This window comes from Elephantulus edwardii, unplaced genomic scaffold (genome assembly GCF_000299155.1).
Source record: "Elephantulus edwardii isolate Elephantulus edwardi_28Jun2011 unplaced genomic scaffold, EleEdw1.0 scaffold00207, whole genome shotgun sequence".
Lineage (NCBI taxonomy): Eukaryota > Metazoa > Chordata > Mammalia > Macroscelidea > Macroscelididae > Elephantulus > Elephantulus edwardii.
Genome location: NW_006399957.1, coordinates 4,331,919 through 4,357,604, shown reverse-complemented (window position 1 = coordinate 4,357,604; position 25,686 = coordinate 4,331,919). Strand labels below are relative to the sequence as shown.

Sequence of the window (25,686 nt, the reverse complement as noted above, 5' to 3'; positions counted from 1 at the left end):
TTCCCATCACTTTATACAAGCCAAGTTGTGTCATCTGCATAATGAAGGTTGTTGATGAGTTTTCCTCCAATCCCGATGCCACTCTCTTCACCTCACAGATGTTGCCCTTGATGGCTGTACATGGAGGGTGTCTTACCTCTCATTGTTGAGAAAAGAGGTGGCATCGTGGAGTGACTGAGCTGTGCCATGACTGAGGACATGTGGGGGACACGGGAGGCTGAGGACTGAGTGCTCACACACTATAGAGACAGCAGTCAACGTGGGAAAATTCCAGGCACCCTCGTTCATGGGAAAGCAACTTGCTCTGTACACTGTCACCAGAATAAAAACCAAGTTGAATTTAAAAGTTAGTGATGAAAAAAAAAAGTTAGTGATGATGTGTTTGGTATTTGCTTTCTGCCTTGGTAAAGCGTTTAGCATTGGGAACAAAGCTTTCAAAGCTAATTGTGGAGGGAGGTGAACAACAGCACATCAAATCACACCAGCTTCTGTGCTGTATCTCCAGCTGTTGACATGGAAGGAGGTGGGGCGGGGGGCCAGGGGCCAGGATGTGTGTGTGTCAGGGTGGGCTTCCTGAGCCTGCTGTGCTCTGAGTGCCTGTCCCTGTCCACTGCACTGACCTGGGAGGAGCTGGCGGCAGGGGACAAAGTCATGAGTGTCAGGGTGGCTCCTGAAGCCCACGGGTATCCCCCTTGGAGGAGGTGGATACAGATACATTGACATGTGTTCAGGGCTGACCCCCTGAGGCCCGCTGTGTCTGAGTCCCCATCCCCATTCACAGGCTTCCACGGTGCTGGCCTTCCTCCTTCTCCTCGAGGGAGGCATGTTCTCATCACCTGCGCCACCCACAGGCCTGCTGGAGAAGCTGTTCCAGTACATCGACCTGCATCAAGATGAGTTTGTCCAGGTAGGGAGGTGGGTGTTCTGGCATCTGGGTGAGGTGATGGGTCCCTGAAGACTGTGGGGTTTACTGACACCTAGGTCCCTGGAGGTGCCCGTTATGTTCCTGTGAGACAAAGCCCAGATGCTCCCCTAAAATGACAGTGCTCTGTCCTCCAAAGGACATTTGTCCAGGGCTGTCCCTTGGAGAGGGAGCTGCAAACACCCAGGCCTTCAGGAGGTCTCCTCCACCACCTCGAGGTCCTCAGTCCTTCCTGGGGCCCCTCTATGTTCAGCGTAAAGTCATTCCCATAATACTAACAATGAGCTCTGGTGGTGCTGTGCTTGAGACATTGGCCTGCTAACCAAACGGTTGACAGGTCCAACTTTCTTCATGTTAGAAGTAAGAATCGGCATCCATAAAGATTCCAGCCTTGGAAACCCCACGGTGCAGTTCTGCTCTGCCCCCCAGGGTCACTGCGCCAGGATCAACTCAAAGCCAGTGCATCTCAGTTGTTTTTAGAAAATGACTTGACTGTAGACTCATTGCAAGCTAGAGAGGGCACGAGAGAGCCAACAAAACAAACCAAAACTCCACTGCACTCAAGTCGTTGTGCACTCAGGGACCCTCCATCAGCTCTCTGAGCTTGTAAATTGTTAGTTGGAGAGATTTCACATCTTGCATTTAAACTGCTAACCTTTCCAATAGCGGCTCAACAGGGTGACACGTTGTACCACCAGAATGCCTTAGAGAGCTAAGGAGCTCTGTCAAGTTCAGTGTCACACATCCTGCAGCCTGCACTGCCATGTTCTACCTGCGTCCTGAGTCCTCTTTCAGATCCTGCATCCCAGGCCCTCTGAACAGGCTTTATCACGGGCCCTCTATAGCCTGATGTCAACACTTGTTTTCTCCTAAAACGGAGAGGTTGACCCTGAAGATCATCCTTTCACTTAGCCTTGGTCACTTGGGAAAGTGAATGGGACAAAACCAGCTCAGGGCTTAGGGGGAAAGACCAGAAAGGAAAAGGGGCAGAGAATCGCCTGTGTTAGGAGGTGTGTGTGATTCTGGCTTTTCAGCCAAAATACCTCCTCTCCCACTTCCCTCAAAGGTCCCCATCCACTCAGTCTGGGAATAACCAAGCTGCTTCCAGGAAACCACCAACATCAATGAATAGACAAGTTCTCCAGCTTAAGTGAACATGTTCACAAGAGAAAGTGCTAGGCCAGGCGAAGAGGTCAGACTGAAAGCAGTGGAGGTCAAGTCCAGGGTCAGTCAACTGCAATAGCCACAGCTGTCCTGGGTGGTGCCGTGTGTTATGTGTTGGATGGGTAACCCAGATGTCACTGGCTTCAGCGCAGGCTGGGAAACCCCCTGGAGGTCACCTTGAGTTGGAATGGACTCGATGGTGTTTGGTCCCAGGATAAGCAGCCTGGGTGCCAGCACCAGAGTAAGGATGACTGCTATCAGCAACTCATCATGGTCCACAGGTCCTGGGGCTCCATGCTGCATCCTGCCCAGCACCCATCTATACATGGTAACATTGGGTCCTCACCTGGTCCTCACCTGGCCCTCACCTGGTCCTCACCTGGTCCTCACCTGGCCCTCACCTGGTCCTCACCTGGCCCTCACCTGGTCCTCACCTGGTCCTCACCTGGCCCTCACATGGTCTTCACCTGGCCTTCACCCGGCCCTCACCTGGTCCTCACCTAGTCCTCACCTGGTTCTCACCTGGCCCTCACATGGTCCTCATATGGTCCTCACATGGTCCTCACCTGGTCCTCACCCGGCCTTCACCTGGCCCTCACCTGGTCCTCACCTGGCCCTCACCTGGCCTTCACCTGGCCCTCCCTTGGGGCTTGAGTGGGAGCCTCTGGCTCTGTATGCAGATGAGAAAGGGGAGCTGGATGAGGTGGAGGAACGAGCTCAGGCTGCCCAGGCCAGGTCAGGGATAGGGCCGTCTGCCCACTCAGGCTGGGCCACATCACCAGCTGCTCCTGGGTGCAGACAGTGCTGTTTTTGTTTAGTGCCATCAAGTCAGTACCAGCTCATAGCCGCCTGTCCAGTGGGGTTTTGGAAGCAGTAAGCTGTGCGGAAGGAGACTTTCCTTCTTTCCATCTTGGAGCAGCTGGTGGACCCAAACCACTGGTGTTTGGGTTGGCAATGCAACTCCTCACCCAGCAGCCTACCAGAGCGCCCGAGGTGGAAGGATGCCTAAAGTCCAAATGCCCTGGTGACTGGAGCAGCCCCACACATGCCTGAGGCCACACTGGGGCTTCTGAGGAGCAGTGGGTGTGTTTGAACCACCGATCTTAAGGTTCGCTGCTGGGCACTTAATCACAGTGTCTTTAAGGCCCCTAAGAGCACTGAGGCTCAGGTCTTGAAGGACATAGCCTTTCCCACCCTGCTGCTTGACGTCCTCATTATCAGTCAGAAGCCCCAGATTACCGGGCGTACCGGTGTGTCTGGCTCAGTAAACTTCCAGCAGGCCACAGACCAAAGCCAGGGCTGTGTGGTAGGACAGAGTCGCAGTACTGTCCCCAGCGCTGCCCCAGGCCCTTCGTGGCAGAGAAGCTGCCCCAGTTCCCAGGGTGTGAACCCTCACAGAAGCAGACAGCCTCGTCTTTCCTCATGGAGCAGCAGATGGAGTCGAACCACTGCCCTTTCCATTAACAGCCAAGTGCTCAGCCATTGTGCCATCTGACTCCAGATAGTGAAACAGAAATTAAAGCACGACGGCAAAACCAAAACTTCACTGTCATCAAGTCAATTCCAGCTCGTAAGACCCCTGCAGGGCTCTGGGACTCTGCCAAGCCCCAGAGGCAGGACGGCTGGGACCCCAATGAGCTCCAGTGACCATGACCTACGGAAGTGGTGGTTTTGTCTTTCTCCCACAGAGTGGCTGTCAGCATCCCAACACCTTGTCACTGCACCCTGTCAGGCCGTCACCTTCCCATGCAGATGGGAACACTGAGGCTGGAATGACGTAAATCCCCAGACAGGCTAGTCCCAAGACACCATCACTGCAGAACATTTGGAGGTCTGATGTCTGCATGTGGGGACATCCTGGGGACACACACCCTGTAGAACCTGGGGTTCCTTCTCTACTAATTACAGAGCTGCCTTTCTTACAGACACTTAAGGAGTGGGTGGCCGTGGAGAGTGACTCCGTTCAGCCTGTGGCCCATCTCCGGCAAGAAATCTTCAGAATGATGGACATGGCTGCAGACAAGCTCCAGCGCCTGGGAGCCAGTGTGGACTCTGTGGACATGGGCTCTCAGCAGGTGAGGCGGCTCTCTGACCACTGGTGACATGGGGTGGGCAGCATGGCCTTGGGGAACACGGGCTCTCAGCAGATGTGACTCCCCTAGATGTCACTGCCCTGGGCGACCATCAGTGGTCCTATCAGCCCTGGTGGCTGATAGGGGCTGACACTGGTCAGCTCCAGTCTAATCCGGTCTCTGGAACTCTAGGACAGGGTTAGAATCAAGCAGAAGAGTGAGTGGGGGTTCTCCTTCTCAGAGGAAAACCCTCCTTCTCTGGTCACATCCTGTAGCCTGGAGTGGGCCAGACCTCTGCAGATGGGCCTGTCCTTGTACTCAAATGCCTCTTTCCTGGAGTCCTCTCCAAGCCTCACTGTCCAGAGCTTCCAGCCGCTCACAGGACAATATTCAGTGTGACACTGGCGCTCTTGGGAGGCTGTGGCTGTGCATGGCCTGTGCTGCAGGCTCCTAGCTCTCAGATGAAGCTCAAGGCTGAGATCTGAGTTCTCGCTGAAGAGCACCATCACGTCCCAGGAACAGTTCAGTCCCCGCCACCGCAGGAAAGAGTACATGGGCTCTTCACATGGTTTCCAGCACGTGTGAAAGACGTGTTGGCACTGCAGTCGGCTGAGTGTGCGACAGCATGGTGACAAAAAGTGTGAACCACTGTGAGGGTGAGACATGGGCACGAGCCGCACCCACGCGCAGTCACTGGCCTTCATCTGCGGAAAAGCAGCATCTAGGGCTCTCCTGAAGCGAGGGGCCCCAGGTTCCTGCACTGTTTATCCACATCTCCTTGAGGACTTCACTTTCAGTTGTGATTTCTCTTAAGTGGAAATGTCTCCAGATGTGTAGAGGTGTAGCAGCTCCAGGCCCCCGTGGGAGCCGTACCAGGAATCGTCATGTCCGTCTGCATTTTCTAGAAGAATTGTTACAGTTCCTCATGTGAGCCCTTCTCCCCACAGCTGCCTGATGGGCAGACTCTCCCCGTGCCGCCCATCATCCTGGCCGAGCTGGGCAATGACCCGAAGAAGCCCACCATCTGCTTTTATGGCCACCTGGACGTGCAGCCAGCCCACAAGGAGGATGGGTGGCTGTGGGACCCCTACACGCTGACGGAGGTGGACGGTCAGTGGGGTTGGGCCGGGGTGGGTGTTAGGTCTCAGGTGTGTGATGAGTTGCTGTCTTCGGTCTGGGCTTGGGCGTGCTGTGGTTAGATCGGCCAGATACCTTGTCCTGTAGGCCCACTGGCTGCTCTAGGAAGTGGTTTTCTTTGGTTTGGGAAAGAGAGTGGAGCCCATGTGTCCTGAAGACTAAGTCCCGACAGGGTCTCGGCTGTGCAGAGGGTTGTTGTTAGGTGAGGAGGGTAAATCACTGGAAATATTGCAAGTCGTTTGTACTTCATAAGGAAACCAAAGCGAGGTGAAGGTGACCAGAGACAGTCAAGCCCCCCGCTCTCCTTCCTCTGCTAATTGTAAAACCTCAGAGTAAGGTTCCGTGTGCACAGACCCCCGGGGCCCTTCCTGGGTAGGGCCTCCTGTCTAGATTCTATTATTTTTGTGTGAGTGTACTGTCAAATCAGATCTGACTGGTACAGGAGGAGATTGTCCCTCCTTCCCCGGCAGAGCATCTGGTGGATTCGAACCGTGCGCCTCTAGGATTGTAGTTGCAGCTCCTTGCCACTAGGCCACCAGAGCTCCAGTGGAGGCAGAGCTTAGACTCGGATGTCTCACTGTGTGATCCCAGAGGATCCCGCAGGTGCTTTAGAAGGAAGGCATTGCTCAAATGATGAGGAGCCCAGCGCAGCAGCAGGTCAAGTGCTGGCCACTAGCTGAAAGGGTTGTCAGTTTGAACCCACCAGCCACTCCGGGAGAAAGCCAAGGCCGTCTCATTCGGCCAAGATTTTGAGCTTCGGAAGGCCGGCACAGTGTCCCCATGAGCCAGGGCAGCCTGGCCACGGTGGGTTTGGTGTTTGCTTGTTATCGTTAGAGGAAGGACAGCCAGGGTGTTCCTCAGAGGCGAGGGCGGGACACCTCTTCTCAGGTACTTCCAAGGGAGGTCAGGAAGCTCCAGTGCAGGAAAGGGACATCATGTTGGAGAGGAAGCCCTCAGCGTGGTGGCTGGACCTGGTGACTGTAACAGTGGGCTTGACCGTGGTGGAGATGGTAGGGTGGCACAGGACAGGGCAGGGTTCACGAGTCACTGGGATTCAGTCACGTGGACGGCCCCTAATGACAGACACAGTGCCTTCCCCTGGCAGAGGGATCGACACGCTTCTGAAATTTCTCCCCATTCATTCCAGGGAAACTGTATGGACGAGGAGCAACAGACAACAAAGGCCCGGTCCTCGCGTGGATCAACGCCGTGAGCACCTTCAGGGCGCTGGAGCAGGTGGGCCGCCAGGTGTCTGGGAGTGAGCAGCAGGCATGGGGAGGAGGGGGTGAGAGGGTGTGTGTGGGGTCTTTCTGCGCCCCTGCTTTAAGCTGTGGGTTCCAGGTTCACCTGCTCTAACCAAGGGCTTTGGGAGAGTGTGGCTTGGGGAGCCCAGACTCGCTGAGAGAGGACATGTGGGCGCGGTCCTCATGAAGGCCTTGGAGGAACTGCTAACACACAGGAGAAAGCCACGCACCAGACGCACGAATCTGGGCCTGGGCACCTCCATATGCGAGGACTTGCCTTCTTAAAAAAGATCTTTTAGACAGAAAGGAAAATGGTGCCAAGCGCAGAGCAAACACCCTCCCTCTGTCCTGGCCCCGCAGAAGGCTTGGCACAGGCACCCTTGCCCTGGGGAGCCTCCTTCCCGCTGTCTGGGAAACCCCTCGTGTCTCCTCCTGTGGTGACATAGCCGAGGAGGGGGAAACAGCTCTCGACCCAACCACTTTGTCTCATTTAGAAAGATGAGTCTCATCAGTGAGAATGTTTTCCTGGCCGGGTCCTGGTCACCATGACGCTGTGACCTTCACACACGCACCAGGCCCTTCCGTCACCCTGAGTGTTCTGGAGGCCTCTCACTCTTGCCCGCCTTGCTCCCCTTTTTCTCCGGGTCACTTCTCCGTGCTGGTTTCCCTCTCTCCCTCTCCTGCCTTTTCTCTCTAGGGAGAAAGCAATGTTCTTACATAAACCACTACAGACCAAAATCTGAGGGCTTTCTTCACTTCAAATGCAAAAGTTACACAATCACAACAAACGTGAAGACAATGTGCCTGTGTCCTTGGAGGAGCTGTTAACCTCCCCGTTAACCTCGGGCCTCGGCCCGGGCTCCTCATCTGTGAAGGAGGGTGGGAATCTACACCTCCCGCTTCTGGAGAGAACTGGGTAAAGTGATTGGTGTCCCAGGGGTTCAGGCTGTGCCTGTAAATTGAATTGTGGCTGTTGTTATTGTTATCGTTAGGTGCTGACCCATAGTGACAAGACAAAACACTGCCCGTCCTCTCCACCCGGCTACGCGGAGCCCGCTGAGGCTGCCACCCTGTCAGCCCACATCAATGATTGTCTTGCTCTCTTTCACCTACCTGCTCCTGTACCAAACAGGATGTGCTTTGCTGGGGCCAGGTCTCTGCTCCCAGCGTGTCCGGCCTTGCCACCCTCCCTCAACTTTAGGATTATTCCGTCCATGCTCCCCCGACAGATTCCGTCTCCTCTCATCAGTCCCTCTCATGCATAAGTGTGGTGAAAGAATACAGCCCTGGTGCACACCGTTCCCGATTAGAAAGCAGTGGTATCCCTGAGTTCTGTTTGGATGGCTCTGAATAATAGGTCCTTCATGAATGTCAGTCTCTTCTTCCCTCTATTCCTGCCTTGTTCACCTTACTGGACTCTGTTGTTGAGAGCGAATATTAACACCTATGCTTCACAAATGAGCTCCCTTGAGGTAACACAACCTGTCCTGGGACACCCAGGAATTCAGGAACAGAGCTGAGGCCAAATGCCAGCTACCTCCTCTAATGCCTAGTAGCTGTTGGGTTGTATTTTGTTAAACATTCTTTGCCAGAGAATTCTCAGAAATTCTAACCACTTCTCAGAGATTGGCTATCAGTTAAATGTTAACAAGGCACCAGCAGCAACCCTGGTGTCACTGTGGTTAAGCTTTAGGCTGCTGCCTGGGAGAAAGCTTGTAACCTGCTTCTGCAGAGATGAAATCCACTCTCACTGCGTTGATTCCAGGAAATCACAACCTTATTTAAAGCCCCAAACAGAGGGAAGAACACAACCCATTGCTGTCATGTCGATGGCTCTGACTGGGTTTCTGAGGCTGTACGTCTTTGCAGGAGGGGACTGTCCGTCTTCCCCTGACCTTTGGGGCGGCAGCCGATCCTTTAACCCATGCAATGAAGGCTCTAGCATTGGAACCCTGTTCTATTGCACCACTGGGAATCAGAATTGATTCAATGACATGGAGGGGGGGGTTACTTTGTTTTATTTCTGGGGTTTATTAAGTTGTCTAATATTAAGAATTCCAACTTTAGCCTGATTTCCTAAGAAACCTGGAATACAGTGGTGCTCAGGAATGCTTGATGGCCCCATCAAGCTGAAGGACCCCGAGGCCCAGCATTTCTCATAGTTAATCCTCTACCCATGTTAATTCTTGACGAGCTGCCCACTCATTAGGGCTAATTGGTGTAATTGTGCTGTGTCGCTTCTCTGTCACTGATTCCTTCAAGATCTTTCCTGCTGCTCTGGGATAACACTTTGACCTCATCTCTTCATGTGGCTCTGCGACATGTGAGGTTATAAATTATAAAGATACAAAAAGATCAAAACCCCCAGGGGAAAGGCACATTGTAACAATTTTAAAGGAGTCCTATCCCACGCCCTGATATTAATGAGAGACAAACTCCAGTCCCATTTTGCTGCAAGATCAAAGCCTCTAAAGACGTTAAAAGGCAGCTGAAACCAGGCTTGAGAAATCACAGATGCTTGAAATGAAAATTCCCCAGGGGCTTAAACATCAGACCGCCTTTCAAAGGAAAAAGGTTCTCGTTTATAATGCTCAGAATTATGAGGACACAGAAGGGATTTGCAGCTGAGTAACCTTTCTCGGAAAATTCCTTTTGTGGAGGAGGAGGGAAATGCCTCACTTTGCAGACACACAGCTGGTGTGCATGCAGCTTTTTCTTTGGGAAACTCTTCCCCAGCTTCTCTGTGGTAGCATATTGGTGAAGCGAGGGGAGCGCCAAACAGGCGAGTACACAGCGGGGCTTCCCCTGGGTTATCCTTTGCAAAACTGGGTCAGACTCCTCTGCAGGACACAGAACCCTGGCCTGTGAGCAGGCATCCATCGTGCTTGGGTTAAACCTAGGGAACCCTGGTGGTGCTGTGATGACAGCACTTGGCTGCTAACTGAGGAGGCAGTTCAAAGCCACTAGCTCCGTGGAGGAAAGATGCGGCAGTCCTCTTCTGTGGACATGACAGACTGAAACAGTGGAACTGTTCCACTCGGTCCTCCAGGAAGGGTTGCTGACTGGCAGTGGGTTATGTCTGGGTAAGGGAGTCCTCATGGCTTAGGACTCAGCTGACTGAAAGGTGAGTGGTTCAAAGCAGCCAGCAGTCATTCTGCAGGCTCAAGGTGAACGCCCTGCTTCTGTAAAGACCTTCATCCTCTGGAGTTCTCTGAGGCAGTGCTGTCCTGTCCGGTGGGGTCACCAGGACTCAGAATTGACTCAGTGACAGGGGGTCAATGACGAGTGTTAAATACAAGGACACTGGTGGCTCAGTGGTGGAGCTCTCGCCTTGCACGTGGGAGACCACAGCCCCACGGGCACACCCACCCCCCACCCGTCTGTCAGTGAAGACTAGGGGCTGCTCCAAGCCATGGAGCTTCCAGGTCCAGACAGACAAGGAGCAAAGGTCTGCAGTGCGCACAGCGAGGGTGCTCCACGCGGGCACACCGGCTCTGCCAGGGAGGGGGGCGGCCTGATGACCATCCACGCGGGCACACCGGCTCTGCCCGGGGCGGGGGTGGGCAGCCTGATAACCAAAGGCTCTGTGCTGTCCCAGGACCTCCCTGTGAACGTGAAGTTTGTCATCGAAGGGACGGAGGAGGCCGGCTCTGTGGGGCTGGAGGATGTCGTCAGAAGGGAGAAGGACCGCTTCTTCTCCAGTGTGGACCACATCGTCATTTCTGATAACCTGTGGATCAGCAGGCAGAAGCCGGCCCTCACCTACGGCACCCGTGGGAACAGCTACTTCACCGTGGAGGTATGCACCCCACTGCAACATGGGGGAGTGAGGGGGAAAATAGGCCCCAGGCCCCTGGGGTCATAGGACGGAAAGAACAGGGATCGTGGGGGCGCAAGTGTCCTTCACCTGGATACACAGCCTGGAGGGGCAGGAAGGACCAGGAGGAGAGAGCTGAGGACCCGTGGAAACACTCGTGGACATTCTTCTGGAAGGAGGCTTGAGAGGCAAGGCTGTGACGCACATGAGACCCTGGGGTTAACACCCCCCACACACACTGCTTACTGCAAGGTTAGAAGTTCGAGTCTACCCAGAAATATGCTCACGCAAGGCCTGCTATTCTACTCCTGGAATGTTTTGGAGGGAGGGAGCGAACCAAAGAGACAGTGAAAATTCTCTTCAGAAATCAGTAACTGCCTGGACAGCCTGAGGGGAAATCAAGAGATCAAGGCTGATTGGAAGGTGGGTGCTGTCTCTCCATGTTCTGCAAGCGGGCCGATGAAGGTAGCTCTGTTCTAGAGCTCCTGAGCGGGAGATGCTGGAAGTACATCCAAGTGGAGTGTTTGGGGAGCCAGCAAAATGTACGGCTGGTGTTCAGACCAGAGGTCAGATATCTAGGGAAGGATGTTTAAGTGGAAGTGGAAGAGAGTGCCAAAGATCAGGCTTCAGTGGTCGGGGAGGAAAAAGGTTAGGAAAAGAGACACAGGAAATGAAACAGACAAGTGAAGAGAGAGGCTTGGCTCCTGAGAACCAGGACCCAGCCCACAGAGCGGGCCCCTCCTGCTGAGGGAGGCTTCCCGTAGACCCCAGCCCTGTCCTGCAGAGCGGGCTGCCTGCAGCTTTCCACAGCTCCTGTGAGGGCAGATGGCCACAGAGAAACTGGTGGCTTTGAACTACTGACCCTTTGGTTGGAAGATGCCCTCTGCCGACCCTCTGTAGATTTTCCGAGCCTATGAGCCTTTCCAGGAGGAGACTGCCCATCTTTCTCTCAAGGAGCAGCTGGTGGATTTGAACCTCTGCCCTTTTGGTTGGCAGTTGACCATGTAACACACTACACCACCAGCACTCCTTAGACAGTGGTATGGAAAAGCCACTCCTGCCAAGTGGGTTACAGTGTGACACATTGGGTCTCTGAGACTTAAACCTGGATTATAGAAGGAGGCAGCCCAGCTTTCTGAGAGAGTGCTGGTGGATTTGAACAGTCAACCTTTTGAAGCAGTTTAATCCATTACACTTTACACTGTGGGCACCAGTCATTTTATAGGGAGGTGTTGGTGGGAGAGGTGGGGAAGGAGCCACCTCAGGACAGTCAGGGGCCAGTGGGCAGTGAGAAACGGCAAAGGTGGGGACTCCACAGGGCATGTCTGAGAACCGTGTGTCTGGCTGTCAGGTCTGGGTCATCGTGGACCCTGCCATTTCCACTGCTTGGGAAGCTGCACTGAGGCGAGGCCTAACCGTCCATCCTCCCTCTGCAGGTCAAGGGCAGAGACCAGGACTTCCACTCGGGGACCTTCGGGGGCATCCTCCACGAGCCAATGGCGGACCTGGTCGCTCTTCTGGGTGAGGATTTCCTTTCTCTGACTCAGGTGCCTCTTCTCCTGGGATTCCAGGGTGTGTGTCTGCTAAGGGGGGAGGGGCTGCAGGCCTCTCTTTCCCCCTGGGCGCCCCAGTCAGCTCTGCCCTCTGATGACACCGTTTTCAGTGTAGTTTGGGGGAAGGTGTTCGGAGCACACGCGTGTCCATGTCAGCAATGCATGCTCTCTGTTACACTGGTTACAACCCCTCGATGTCACAGCCCTCTCTCTGCCACTTCTTTCTGAGTTCCCCTTTCCACTGTCCTTTCCCACCCTTCCTGCCTTCGGAGTGGATGCTGCCCTCTTGTTTTTCCCTAGCATTGTTGTCCCCTGCAGACCTGTCCCATGCTTGCTCAAAAGCTGATCCTGGGGTGGGGTGTGTGTGTGTGTGTGTGTGTGTGTGTGTGTGTGTACTCAGTACAGGGCTTGTCGATGTGTAAGGACCACAGTCCTGAGGGTCCCCTCACTGCAGAAGAGATGTCCGTCTGACTTTTGGACACTGGCAGTATGTTACGCATGGGTCAGTGGCCTCTAGTGACATAAGCTCAGACGCCCACTCCAGGTTCTGCCCACCGAGCACAGAGGGCACTCATGTGAAGACGGTCAAGTGTAACTGCCAGGAGCAATGGGGTGCTCACTGGGGGTCATCTGGAGAGCCACTCCTCTCTTTACCCACAGCTCTGCCCGGTCCCACTAGCACCCCCTGGCAGGGCATCCTGGGCTTCGTGTCGCTCCCCACCCACCAATCTTGTGCATCAGTAGCAATTAAAAAAAAAAAAGCAGCATGTGTTTGGCAAAGCCACGGGATCCGGAGCCTGCTTGACGCTCTGAGCGGGGCTCAGTGTGAGGCTCTGTGAGTTAGCATGGACTTTTAGCCTGCTGGGTGTATGGATGCAAGGGAGGTGAGGTTACAAAAATATCCTTACTGTCATAGTTAACTACAGGGATACTTTTCTAAAAAATGTTGAATTTGTGCCAAAGCCCTGCACACACATGTTTATGGGCAGTTATTTTGTCACCCCTCTGACTGCACCACGTGGTATCATCAGTATTCCTACACTTGAGACCCCTTGGCCTTGTGCTCCTGCACTACCAGCCCCTGTGGCAGAGCTGCTAGGACCCCCTCACAGTCCTCACCCCTTCCTTCCACAGCGGAGCACCTTGATCCATCATTGTCTCAGTTCAACATGTACACATCAGAAGTAATGTAACATACCTGGCTCTGGCCGGACCTGGCTGTTTTGACCCTCTGGCCCACCTCCTTGCCTGTGTGTCTTGAGGGCACCGATGGATTCCCCTTGCTTCTCTGTGTATTTAGAGGGGAGCTGGTGGATTTCTCTTTGTCTTGTAGGAAGCCTTGTCAACTCCTCTGGTCACATTCTGGTCCCGGGAATCTATGACAGCGTGGCTCCACTCACTGAAGAGGAGAGAAAACTGTATGAGACCATTGACCTGGACCTCAGAGAGTACCAGAACAGCACCCAGGTGGAGAAGTTTCTCTTCGACACCAAGGTATGGTCGCAAGTTGATGGACAAGCTGAAAGTAGGATTAGACACCTTTTCCAGTGTCCAGTGGACCATCAGTCTAATCTGTTGTAGAAGAGCCTTTGTGTCCCAGGCAGACACTGGCCTTCATGGCCGCTTCCAGAGGCCTCCTTCAGGAAGCAGCCCCTTCTCAGGGTCTGTTTGTACCAGGGTCTTGCTTTCCCAACAAAGCTACTTGAAACACCGGGCCTTCCTTCTGCCTTCAGCCCATTAATAGGTCTCGTTTGACTGTTCAATAATCAAGGTGAGTCCAGCTCCTAGAGCTCTCATCATTCCCTCTTCCAGGTAAAACCAAGACTTGGTGGTCTGTATGACTGCTTGCCCTTTCCATAGACCAAGTCCAGGGCCAGAACTCTCATCATAAGGTGTTAAATTTACAGGAACCAGGCCCTGGTGGCATAGTACATAACACATCAGGCTACTCATGGAAAGGTTGGCAGTTCAAATCCCCCTCAGGAAAAATATGATCAGTCTCCTCCTAGAAAGATTTATAACCTCGGAAACCAATGGTGAGTCCCCTCTGTGGTGGGTTTTCTGTTTACAACTAAAGGCGGGAAATCAGTGACAAAGACGACCCTCATCCAGGTGGGTCCACACAGTCACTAAAATAGCAAATTCAAGTAAAGGTGCCCTGGTGAGAAGACATGGGTGGGCCCAGACAGTGTGCCATCCCAGCTGGGGCGTTGGGGCTCAGAACTGACATGAAAGCACCTGGGAGCAGCAGCAGCGCCAAGGGGCATACGAAGGAGGGCGGGGAGGGTGGCATCTACTCAGAGGGCCCAGCCATGTGCTTTCAGTGCTACCCAACCACGAGGCCCCATGCAGCGCAGTCCCAGCCTGACATCCTGGGGGTTACATGAACGTGGTCCCAGGCTGGCTTCTGTGGGGTTACACGAGGCCCCCATGGAGCAGGTCTCAGGCTGACTTCTGAGGGGTTACATGGGGCCCCCGTGGAGCACAGTCCCAGGCTGATGCCTGTGGTGTTACCTGGCTCAGGATTCATCCCATGGTAATGGTAATGAGTTGTTTGTTTGTACAGCTTCACTACTGGACACATGTAGATTCTTTTTCCTTTCCTTTTCCCTTCTCCTTCTCCTCCATGCCTCATCCTCCTCCTCTTCTTTCTCCTCCATGCCTCCTCTTCCTCCTCTTTCTCCTCCATGCCTCCTCCTTCTCCTCCATGCCTCCTCCTTCTCCTCCATGCCTCCTCCTCCTCCTCCTCCTCCTTCTTCTCCATGTCTCCTGCTGTAGCATCTGAAAGTTACGAGAGTGCCAGGGAGCCACCATGCTGACAGGATGGGGAAGTTTATGAGGACGGATCTGACCGCATCTCTTCCCTCCAGGGTGCTCTTGATAGGTTTCACCAGAAAGCAAACGTTTGGGCTTGATGTGTTTTCATTCCTGTTTGAATCAAGGATCTTTTGGGTGACACTTTCCTTGGAAATGTTTGTCTTGATCTAGGAAGAAGTTCTGATGCATCTGTGGAGATATCCCTCTCTTTCTATTCATGGCATTGAAGGCGCGTTTGATGGACCCGGAACTAAAACAGTCATACCTGGCCGAGTCACGGGGAAGTTCTCCATCCGCCTGGTCCCTCACATGAACCTGTCTGTGGTGGAGAAGCAGGTAACACAAGCCCACCGCCAATCTTCCTGGAAGCACGTTTCTGAGCTTATCTCGGAGGTATTTTTAGTTTGGTTCCAGACCGACACACTAAAGTGACTATCACACACACGATTTCATTTCCCAGGTCACAGAAAGGCTGTGTTTACTCTGTCTCCCACCAGGTAGGCTGTGGCATGATGAGAAAGTTTGTAAAAGGTTGTAAGAATGACCCAAATGGGACAGACACGAGGGGAGCACCTGATGCTGGGAAATGCATCCACAGACTCACCCGGTCAGTTACTACAGACCTCCAACTCTCAAAGAACGCAGTGTCTCTGAAGCACACTAAGACGACATGTGTGTGTTTTAGGGGCTCCCACGCCAGTTCAGGGAGTGCTCCATTGTAGGCATTGAGGGATCTTTTTTTCAATACAATGGGACTGGAGCAAAATCAGCACACCAGTGAAATTTCCGTTCAGCAAAAATATCTTTCCTTAATTAAGTGCAATTGCACTAGTTACATCAGTCCACACAGGGAGCTGAACCAGTGGGAAATGGTCTTGAATTAAGTGGTAGATCTCACTGCGAGACTGGATACATACAGATCTGACAACTGAGCTCCAGCCATTATTTTACCAAAATGCTCTATATTACTCCTTCGAATGCAACCATTTTAGTGAAAATATTGTCTAGAAGGAGTTAAGTATCTAAGTAGTTCCTGTCATCAGTCACCTCAGGTTCGTTCAACAGAAAGTAGACTGAGGAAAGGGCTAAGGGACCCCCGTCGGCCTGTCTGTCCTCAGTCCTCATCCGATTGCTTTTCTTCTGCCTCTTGAGTATCAAGCCCACGTTATGCAATGCTCTCTGCAGAATGGAGGTGAAATCCTTGGTGAAAACCTTGTGCATACTTGTGGTATGAGAGCAACTGATATGACCTCTTTCTTTTGAAAACATTTCTTTTCAGGTGAAGCAGCATCTTGAGGATGTCTTCTCCAAGAGAAACAGTCCCAACCAGATGGCTGTTTCCATGGTGCTGGGGATGCGCCCTTGGATTGCAAATATTAATGACACTCAGTACATGGCAGCAAGGAGAGCAGTAAAAACGGGTGAGGCTTCATGTTTTGCTTTTGCTTTTATTGGTTTGCACACAGTCATTCACATATACTGAGTTTGTTGTTTAAAATTCACCTTGTTTTGTACAATCATCCACATTGTTTCATTCATGTGCATTTTCTTTCATACAACAATGTCTCTACATTGTGCTTTACATACTTAATTAGTACTGCTCTATGACTTGTATCATCCAGTCCCCCACCCCACCTGGTCCTTCACACGCTGCCATGCTCTCTGCAGTCCTGATGTCCTCTCCTTCTGCACGCCTTCTCCGCTTCCCCTTTGGAACTGTTACACGTTATCTTCTTCCTGTTTACCAACTGCAATAGTGGTGTCGTCTTTATCGCAGTTCTTGCCAAGTTGGTCCTTTCTTGTCTTGGTCCTTATTGTGTTCTTTGTCTGTATATACGATTTCTGTAATTTTAAGGTTTTAAGAATTATTATTATAAACACTACAGAGCTCTGATGGCCATCTGGGTAAGGAGCTACACTGCCAACCCAAAGGAACTTCCTTGGGACCCACCAGCTGCTCTGAGAGAGAAAGATGAGCAGCCCCCTCCTATTCCACTTAACAGCTCCTGAAAATCTGCTGGAGGGTCAGCTGTGAGTGGGTTCAGCTCCACAGCAATGAGCCTGAGCTTGAACATTGTAACAAAATATAGGCCAGTTCAATATTTTGATGCACGCAACTGAGAGACATCAGTTACGTCCATTATGTTCTATAATCATCACCACTGTCTGTTTTTAAAAAAATGTCTAGCACCACAGATGGACACTCAAGGCAGATTGTGTGAAATTTTCATCTACAGAGGAATCAACAACTGGTGACTGAGTGGTGACAGAGCTGATAGTCTGAAAAGGAATGTAAATGCATCTTTCTGTATCCAAGCAGGACTTTTTCTTTGCAGACACTGCATTTTTTAACAGGGTGAAGTTTTGTGACAAGCTTGTGTTAAACAAGGTGACTGGTTCCACTCTTCCAGCAGCATGTGCCCACTTCTGTCTCTGCATCCCATTTGGGCCATTCTCGGAACATCCATGATTTGCTTGACTGTGATTAGTGAATGAGCGTACTTGTAATTCGACCATACACCACACTGTTGCTGTGGTCTAGAACCGTTCCTCCAGGGTCTACCTATGGGCTTGGCTCCTGAGTGCAGGCAACCTGCAGGGCTGCTTACAGACAGCATCTCTTCTCATCCCCCGCAGCCATCTAGTTTTACAGGTGCAGGGCCGCTTACAGACAGCATCTCTTGTCCCCGCGTGGCCATCTCCATCTTACATGGAAGAAACCACAGTGGCTGGCCCACAAGTGGCCATGATTGCTCTCATCTTCAAGTGTCTCCTTGTTGCTGAGTTCTTGTGTCACTTCCCTGGCAGGAATTGCAAGATAGGTTGCCCCAAAAAGTAAGGCTGCAAACTGCTTTGAACCAGTTCAGTGTTGCACAGCATCCAACACTGTCGGCTGTGGTGTTTTCACCCAAATCACAAACAAACCTCACGTCTCGGAATGTGTGCTGTTCCCCATGGCCCTCCAGTCGTCCCGTCTCCCACTTCTGGCACTGAGCCTTTCAGAAGGAAGCACTGTGGCAGGACAGTCCTTTTTCAAAATATACATACTGATTTGCTTACATAGTTTGTAGACGTTGTTTTCTATCTTCATTCACATTGTGTTTTATACAATCACTCCTATTCATTATATTTTATAAAATTAATCAGCTTTGAAATATGCTCACCATTGCTCTGTCTTTCCAGATCTCCTCTGGATTTTGCTATTTCCTTTACACACTCCTCCCTCTACCCGTCAAATTGTGTGACCCTATGATTTTCCCCCTGCCCATCTTTACTGCTCCTCTGCTCCTACCATCCACCTCCTTGGATCCTCATACCTGTTTTACTAATTTTTTTTCTATTTCTACAATAATGGTCATATACAGTATTTGTCCTTATGGGACTGAGTTGGTTCACTTAGCATAATGCTCTCCTGTCCCTCCCAAGTTATGTAGTAATTTTCAAAATGATTGCTCCTGTGTGCTGCGTAGTATTCCATTGAGTGGATTTCCTCAATTCATTCTATTGTGGCTGGACATTTGGGCTGTTTCCATGTTCTTGAGATGATGAATAATGCTGCCTTGAAACACTGATGTACAAGTCTCTGCTTGTGTCTCAGTTGTAAATTTCTTAGGGTTTTTTGCAAGCAGTGGAATGGCTAAGTCATATGAAGTTTCTTTCTTTCTTTTTTTAATTCTTTATTATTATTTTTATGTGTGTACCATCAAATTGGATCTGGCTGGTACAGGAGGAGATTGCCCCTCCTTCTCCAGGTCATATGGAGTTTCTATGTTCAGTTTTTTTAGGAAATGTCAAACTGCCTTCCAGAGTACCAATTTACAATCCAACCAACTGTGCATGACATCCTCTCCAATATACTTACCGTCCTGTTAGACTTTGTGGCAGGACTTTTCAGAGCAACATTAGAGGTAGGATTCTGGAGAATAGCTCACATTCAGAGCTGAGTAATTGGCCACCATCTTGGACCCAGTGTTTTACTTGGTTCAGAATACCTCAGCTTTGGGCTGATCTCTGAGGCCCTTGTTGACGATGGTAAGTGCTGAACCATTTTGAGCCAGCTTCATGCCCTATGCTAAATAAAGCATGAGGAATTTTTAGATGATAATGTCTTAGCTTCACCTTTGCCCATGACAAATGTCATGACATGACGACTTTTAAAAAAAATAAATCTACTGTCTCATTTCTAGATGGCAGGAGTGTAAATCAGGGTGCTGGCCATGTCAGTTCCTTCTGAGGGTTCTAGGACAGGACTTGCTTCATGCCTCTCAGTTCTGATCTGTGCTCTTCCAGAGTTTCAAGGCCATGGAAGGTCAAAGTCTATGGCTGCTGAGCTGGTCTTGACAAACAGCAATCCTGTGGGACTGAAGTATCCCACAGGTTTTCTGAGGCTAGAAATCTGTCTGGAGTCTGATGGCCACATGTTTACCCTGCAGAGTGGAGGCTGTGTTTGAACCTCTGACCTTTTGGTTAGCAGCCAAGTGTTTCAACAATTGAGCCACTAGAGTTCCTTCCATGGATCTTCCTTCCAGAAAGGTAAAGACTAAGGAATGTCACAGACTAGAAGAGAACTCTGGTGGCCTAGTAGTAAGAAACCGCGCTGCAATACTGAGGGCACATGGTTCGTATCCACCAGCTGCTCCGTGAGAGGATGGACGACCTCCTCCTGTGCGATTAGCTGGAGGGTCAGCCATGGGTCGGTTCTGAGTCATCTGTTCTCAACGACAACAGAAGGGACTCAGAAACACTGACAGATGAAAAGTGGGGCACTGGGTTGGACCCAAGAGTGGGGAAAGGGAGTTTGAGATTAGTTAATAATGCTGCAGAAATATGAGTTTATTTCTCCTGGAAACTGCTCAGTGGTTAGTAGGATATTTGTGTTAGGGAGGACAGAGTAAGATACAAGGGAATGTCTCTGCTATTTTTACAACTTTTCTGTAAGTCTAAACTGAGCTTAAAAAAACAAAAAATCTTATTTAAATGACATTTTAAAGTAGAGAAGGAGGCAACCAAAATGTTTCTCAATGCTGACTTTTTAGGATGTAAATTGCATGAGCTTAAGGAGCTTACCTACCCTAGGCATCCTTTGAATAGTTAAAAGAGAAAAAAGAAAGACAATGAAAGTGTCAACACTCCTTTTGAAAATGTAGGATGTTACCAGGCATCTTGGCGTTGACTTCTGATGCTTTTCTGGTGTTTCAGTGTTCGGAACAGAACCAGACATGATCCGGGATGGGTCAACCATTCCAGTTGCCAGGATATTTCAGGATGTCATCCAGAAGAGTGTGATGATGCTCCCACTGGGGGCTGTTGATGATGGAGAACATTCTCAGAACGAGAAGATCAACAGGTCAGCTGATCTCTGGGCATTCCCCTCCCTGGGCAAACCCCGGCTTCTCCACCTCAGTGATCCCTATTCAGTTCAGTAGGGATGCAGTGGATTATCATAAAGTATGTTTCCAAATGTTTAAAATGTGTGTCCCGGGCCAGTTATCACATCTCCTCAACATCACAGACCAGAGAGACTGAGAAAACACTGGGCACAGACTCACATGTCAGGCCAACAGTGAGGGAATGAATGCAATGGATTTGAAAATTTGATGGTTTGGGACAGAAACCGTTTGCTTAATAACAATGCAATTTTCACACTAAATTTAATAAGTGCCTTTGAGGCTAAGATCCCAGAATGGAATGTTAAACACTTTAGATGAAATTTTTATAATCTTTTTCTTGAAATAACATTTTCTTCATTTGAATGGCAATAACAAAATTTCCTTCCTTTTTTCTTGTCTTAGGTGGAACTACATAGAAGGGTCCAAATTATTTGCTGCCTTTTTCCTAGAAATGGCTAAAATGCATTCATGATAGGTCTCTCCCTCCAGCTCAGATCTTTCCTGCTGAGAGACCCCCTTGTCCCCTAGGGAGGGGTGGAATCTGAAGACCCCAGTGTTGTCTCTCAGTAAATATACTGCCTCCTCTCTGCTCCACCCTGTGACACTTAAAATATCTCTGAACCCTTGGACCAATAATAAAGTATTTTAAAAGTGAAAAATTAGAAATGTTTTATTGTCTCTTTTTGTACAGTGTATTCGTGTTCTCCAGAGAAACAGAGGCAGCAAGAGACAGATAGCAGGTAGTAGGCTGGCAGGTAGGTAAATACATTAGGAAATGACTTACATAATTTTTGGGCCTAAGACTTGGAGTAGGGGGTAGCCAGGGTGTTTTCTTAGAAGCAAGGACAATGAGGCTTCATCTTACACACTTTAAGAATGTTGTCAGCAGGGCCCAGCCCTTGGAAATGGACATCATGTTGGCAAAACAGAGCATCAGCCACGGAGAGCAAACCCCTCAATGAGAAGGACTGAAGCTGTGGCTGGAGTAGACCGCTGGGCGGGCGGGACCAGGCCGGGCTGTGATCTGTTGTGCGCAGGTTGTTGTAACAGAGAGTCAACTTGGCTGCTCCAGAGCCTCCTGGCACTCGCTCACATCTGCTTGTCTTTAGTAAAGAAGATCCTTCCTCTTCCTTAAATAGATTATTAGATCGCCTTCACCTGGGAGACCTCAGAGGCAAGGACTACTGTCCTTGGGCCACCGGTTAAGGTCAGGTCATCAATGTTATAGCAACCGCCCTTGGGAAAGGCACCTGGAGATAAACAAACAAAAAACAGAGAAAAGAAACCCAACATGGATTCCAGTTATCTCTAGACCTCGAAGCGAAATGAAGACTGCTTCCAGACTGCGTTACGCACATAGAAAGCAAGGGCTTCTGATTTTTGATTCCTGTTCCCTTCCTTTCACTCACTCTTGAGACGTACACAGCCAAGGCCTTTGCTCCACTTCCCTTAGAGATGGAATTCCTCTCACCCCACTGGAATTAAGCTCACTGACTGACTACGTCTAAATTGCCCAAAGCTGTAATAGCAGCCTTTCAGATAGAGAACTAATCAACCCTGACATTAATGACACATGTTAAATTTAAAACCATCAGCAAATTCCACATTCATTAATCATTTTAGTTAACCATCTAGTTTGGTTTGATTGGATTTGATAGTGTAAACAACAACAAAAAGCATGCAATTTTCCTACAGTTGAGAATGTGTCAACAAACTGATTCAGTATATATACATTCATTATTCAAATATTCATGGAGAATTGCAGAGCTATAAAAATGTCTTTCTTCAGGTTCCAAATAAAAACAAAGTCCAGTGTATTTGCCTTGAACTGCTTTCCATCTTCCCATTGGTTCTTGAAATGTTAGGTTGGAAACTATTTGACCCAAATCTAAGATGAGTCCCCAAGACAGGAAGACTCTCAAGAAGACGCAGTGACACGGTGAATGCCACCGGGCTCAGGTGTGGTGGAGGGGACGAGGGTGGCACCAGCCAGGGTGAAGTTAGCTTTCTCACTCACGTTGTCCTTAGTTAGGTCTGTAGAGTCAGCTGTGTCTCCCAGTGACCCCATGAACAAGAGATCTGAGCCCTGTCCTATCCTGTGCCATCCTCACACACCCTGACACATTAAGCCTACTGTGGTGGTCACTGTGTCAATCCACCTGGTAGAGGGTCCCCCTCGCCTTCACTGACCCTCCACTTTTCTAAGCATCAGGTCCTTCTCCAAGGAACAGCCCCTTCTAGAAACATGTCCGAAGTGTGAGAGGCGAAGCCTTGTCATCTCTGCTTCCCAAGAGCCCTCGGCTGCACCTTCTCCAGGACATATCCATTCCTTTGGCACAATATTTTTGTTATGTGCTGTCGAGTTGGCACAACATTAGCTCTTGTTAAAAACATTAGCTATTCTTAAAACAAATGTTTCTCCTATTTAGGAACTTGGCAAACAAACTCAGTGTTGTAAGGAATCTGATTTTAGGAAGTAAAACCAAGCCAGTCTCCCTACTCTGGGCTGGCAGCGCAGCACACTAAGCCACCCCAGGCCTCGTTCTTTCTTGCCTGATATTTTCATTAGTTTTCTAAATGAAAAATGAACAGTACGTTGGCCCATCATGCATTGCACTGTCAACTTAAAGATGATGCCTCTCTGGAAGTTCGAATCCACCTATAAAGAAAAGAACTTTGTTTTTAGGGGACAGACTTAGGGAGGCAGAGGCTAGATTGGGTAAATTACACTTTGCTCAGCTTTCAAAAGGTATAGTCAATTGATGAAGTTCAAAGACAGGTGCACAGGAGATTTTTGGAGGAAACAATGCATTATTTTCCCAGTGTGATGTAGAATAAGGAGATGGAAAGTGTAAGAACTGTAATTTCTTAGCAATTTATGGAACGTAAATAAATGCCTCTTAGATAGTTAAGTCTGGATAGATTCAAGAGGGAAAAGTGTCATTATGTAAAAAAATTGTTATCTAAAAACCCTCTTCTAGGGTAATTCCCTATTCAGAATGGAAAAAAAATGTCAGAGAAATTATGCCTTTGCCCATAACAGAAGATACAAAGTTTTAAATCATCTCACTTCCCACATTAAATTCTCTGAAACAGCATTCAAAAAGAACTCAGAGTTACAATTCTAATGTGGGTGGTTAAGTGTTCACAGCATATTATTATTATTGTAGTTAGGAATTTGAATGTAATGACAGAAAATGTTAAAGCTTTAAATGACACTGTTAAAGTAAATCAATCACCCGAAGGGGCTAATCGCCAAAACGGGCAGTTTTCTATACTTTAAAGAGTTTTAGTTACAAATAGGAGCATCTAGATGTCTTTTAGCACTCCATTGGTCAAACTGGAAGATAGTTGAAGGCAACTTCAGCCATGAGACGCGATGTGGGTATGTATGTACGTGTATGTTATTCTGGGCAGGAGAGACCCACAGAGGAGTAACGTGAATTTTTCCATATAAACTCTGGATTTAAGATCATCTCTGCTCTCTTGAAGTACATTCAAGCCTGTCAGCTCATGATGTTAAGGACTGAATGAGATTTCAGTTGGAAGATGGAAAAGAGAGACTATGAAATATGAATGATTGTATAGTGTTGTTGTTAGGTGCTGTCAAGTTGAGTATGACTCCCAGGGGCCCTATGAAGAACAGATTTGAGCCCTGTTCTATCCTGCGCCATCTTCACACTTCCGGACACACACGAGCCTGTTGTGGCAGTCTACCTGGTTGAGGATTTTCCTCTACTTCATTGACACTCAACCCTTCCCAGCACCATGCCCCTCTCCAAGAAATAGCCCCTCCTAGCAACATGCCCAAAGTATGTGAGGTGAAGTCCCATCATTCTTGCCTCCAAAGAGCCCTCCGGGTGCACCCTTTCCAAGATATTTGTTCTCTTGCCATCTATGTGTTGTTCAGTGCTCTTCTCCAACACCACAGGTCAAGGGCATCAATTCTTTTTCTGTCATCCTTACTCATTCCTCAGCTGATTACATATTAAAACAACAACCAAATCAACATTCTTCAGAGGATCAGAATATAGAATCTCTGCACTGTATTAGTCAAAATCCAGGGATAAAAATCCAAATTTGCAAGACATTCAAGACATAGAAACACACAACTCATGGTCAAGAGAAAAGAGAAAACAAGTGGACGTTGGCCTGAAGATAACAAGATTTTGGAGTTGGCAGATGCAATCCCTGAGCAATTATTATACATAACACAATGCTCAACGATGCAAAGGAAAAATATGTCTATAACAAATGAATGAGTAGGCCTTCTCCACGGCGAAATGGAACACAAAAAGAGAACCAAATAGAAATTCCAGAACTTAATTGTCGGGAAAAAAATGAACTCACTGAAAGGGGTTAACAGGAGGCTGGAGACACAGAAGAAAGACTGAGGGGACACCACAATGTGTATTCTACCAGAACCCGAAGGGAAAGCAATTGAAGAAATGATTCTAAAGTTTCCAAACTGGTTGAAATGCATGCATTTACACAAGAAAGGGGCTTAGAAAACCAGAAGAAATAGAAAAATTCTCTACAGGCATAACATAGTTAAACTAAGAATGAAAAATAGACATTAAGCAAGCATGGGAAGCTGCATGAAGAGGAGCACAGGGGTGTGTGGAGGAGCACCATGGTGTGTGTGTGAGCACTGTGGTGTGGGGAGGAGCCCCATGGTGTGGGGAGGAGCACTGTGGTGTGGGGAGGAGCATCGTGGTGTGGGGAGCAGCCCCGTGGTGTGGGGAGGAGCACTGTGTTGTGGGGAGGAGCATTTTGGTGTGGGGAGGAGCACAGTGGTGTGGAGAGGCAGGAGTTCTGAGAGGGCCCCTTACAAACACATGGAAGCTGGACACTTGGAAAAACATGGCAGTGGAAGACTTCTCTAGTGAACAGCACATGGCCAAGACCTGCTTCCCAGGCCATTCAGACAATCTCTGTCTTTTAAATGGAGGGTTTAGTCATTTGTATGTAATATAATTATCAATAAGATTGGATCAAGGTCTATTATTTTACTATTTATTTTCCATTTGTAACCTTATTATTGCTTTTATTCTTTTCAGACATTCTTTAAATTGTTAAAAAGTCACAAAAATGTTGTTGTTGTTGTTAAATGCTCTCAAGTCTTAGATGACTCATAGTGACCCTATGAACAAAAGACCTAAACACTTGTATAACCTCCATTGTTTCTCCAAGTTCATAAGGTTTCTGGAGGCAAGTTATTTTGGAAGTGGATGCCACTCCTGATTCCAAGCTTGCTTTAATCAGGGAGCTCCACCAAACACTGTCCACCATGGGTAACCATTATCACGTTTGACACATCAGTGCCACAGTGTTCAGCATCACAGCAACCATGAGCTACCTCTGTACAGAAAACGGACAGACTAAAATACTTGAGCACCACAACAAGATAAAGGTAAATAATCCAATAGAAAAATGGGCACAGGATATGAACAGGCACTTCACTGAAGATGACATTCAGATGGCTAACAAACACATGAAGAAATGCTCAAAATCCCTAGCCCTAAGAGAGATGCAAATTAAAACAACTATGAGATATCATTTCACCCCAG

The 25,686-nt window shown here is 49.3% G+C and overlaps 1 protein-coding gene across 1 annotated transcript; it reads left to right on the top strand.

Annotated features, from left to right (window-relative positions):
- The first annotated feature begins 787 nt into the window (after positions 1–787).
- CNDP1 (carnosine dipeptidase 1 (metallopeptidase M20 family)) lies at positions 788–20,588 on the top strand. Its single transcript, XM_006897235.1, has 11 exons — positions 788–907; positions 4,012–4,161; positions 5,106–5,268; positions 6,443–6,531; positions 10,138–10,338; positions 11,793–11,877; positions 13,243–13,403; positions 14,898–15,071; positions 16,015–16,147; positions 19,926–20,073; positions 20,519–20,588. Exons 1-11 carry the CDS (start codon positions 824–826, stop codon positions 20,586–20,588), a joined length of 1,458 nt encoding a protein of 485 aa, XP_006897297.1. The 5' UTR covers positions 788–823.
- Positions 20,589–25,686: the final 5,098 nt, after the last annotated feature.

Bases quoted from the DNA above. Each gene is read 5' to 3' on its own strand.
- CNDP1 (XM_006897235.1), top strand. From the start codon at position 824: ATGTTCTCATCACCTGCGCCACCCACAGGCCTGCTGGAGAAGCTGTTC. The intron at 11,878-13,242 runs GTGAGGATTTCC...TTTGTCTTGTAG, and splicing joins GGACCTGGTCGCTCTTCTGG to GAAGCCTTGTCAACTCCTCT. The intron at 16,148-19,925 runs GTGAGGCTTCAT...CTGGTGTTTCAG, and splicing joins AAGGAGAGCAGTAAAAACGG to TGTTCGGAACAGAACCAGAC.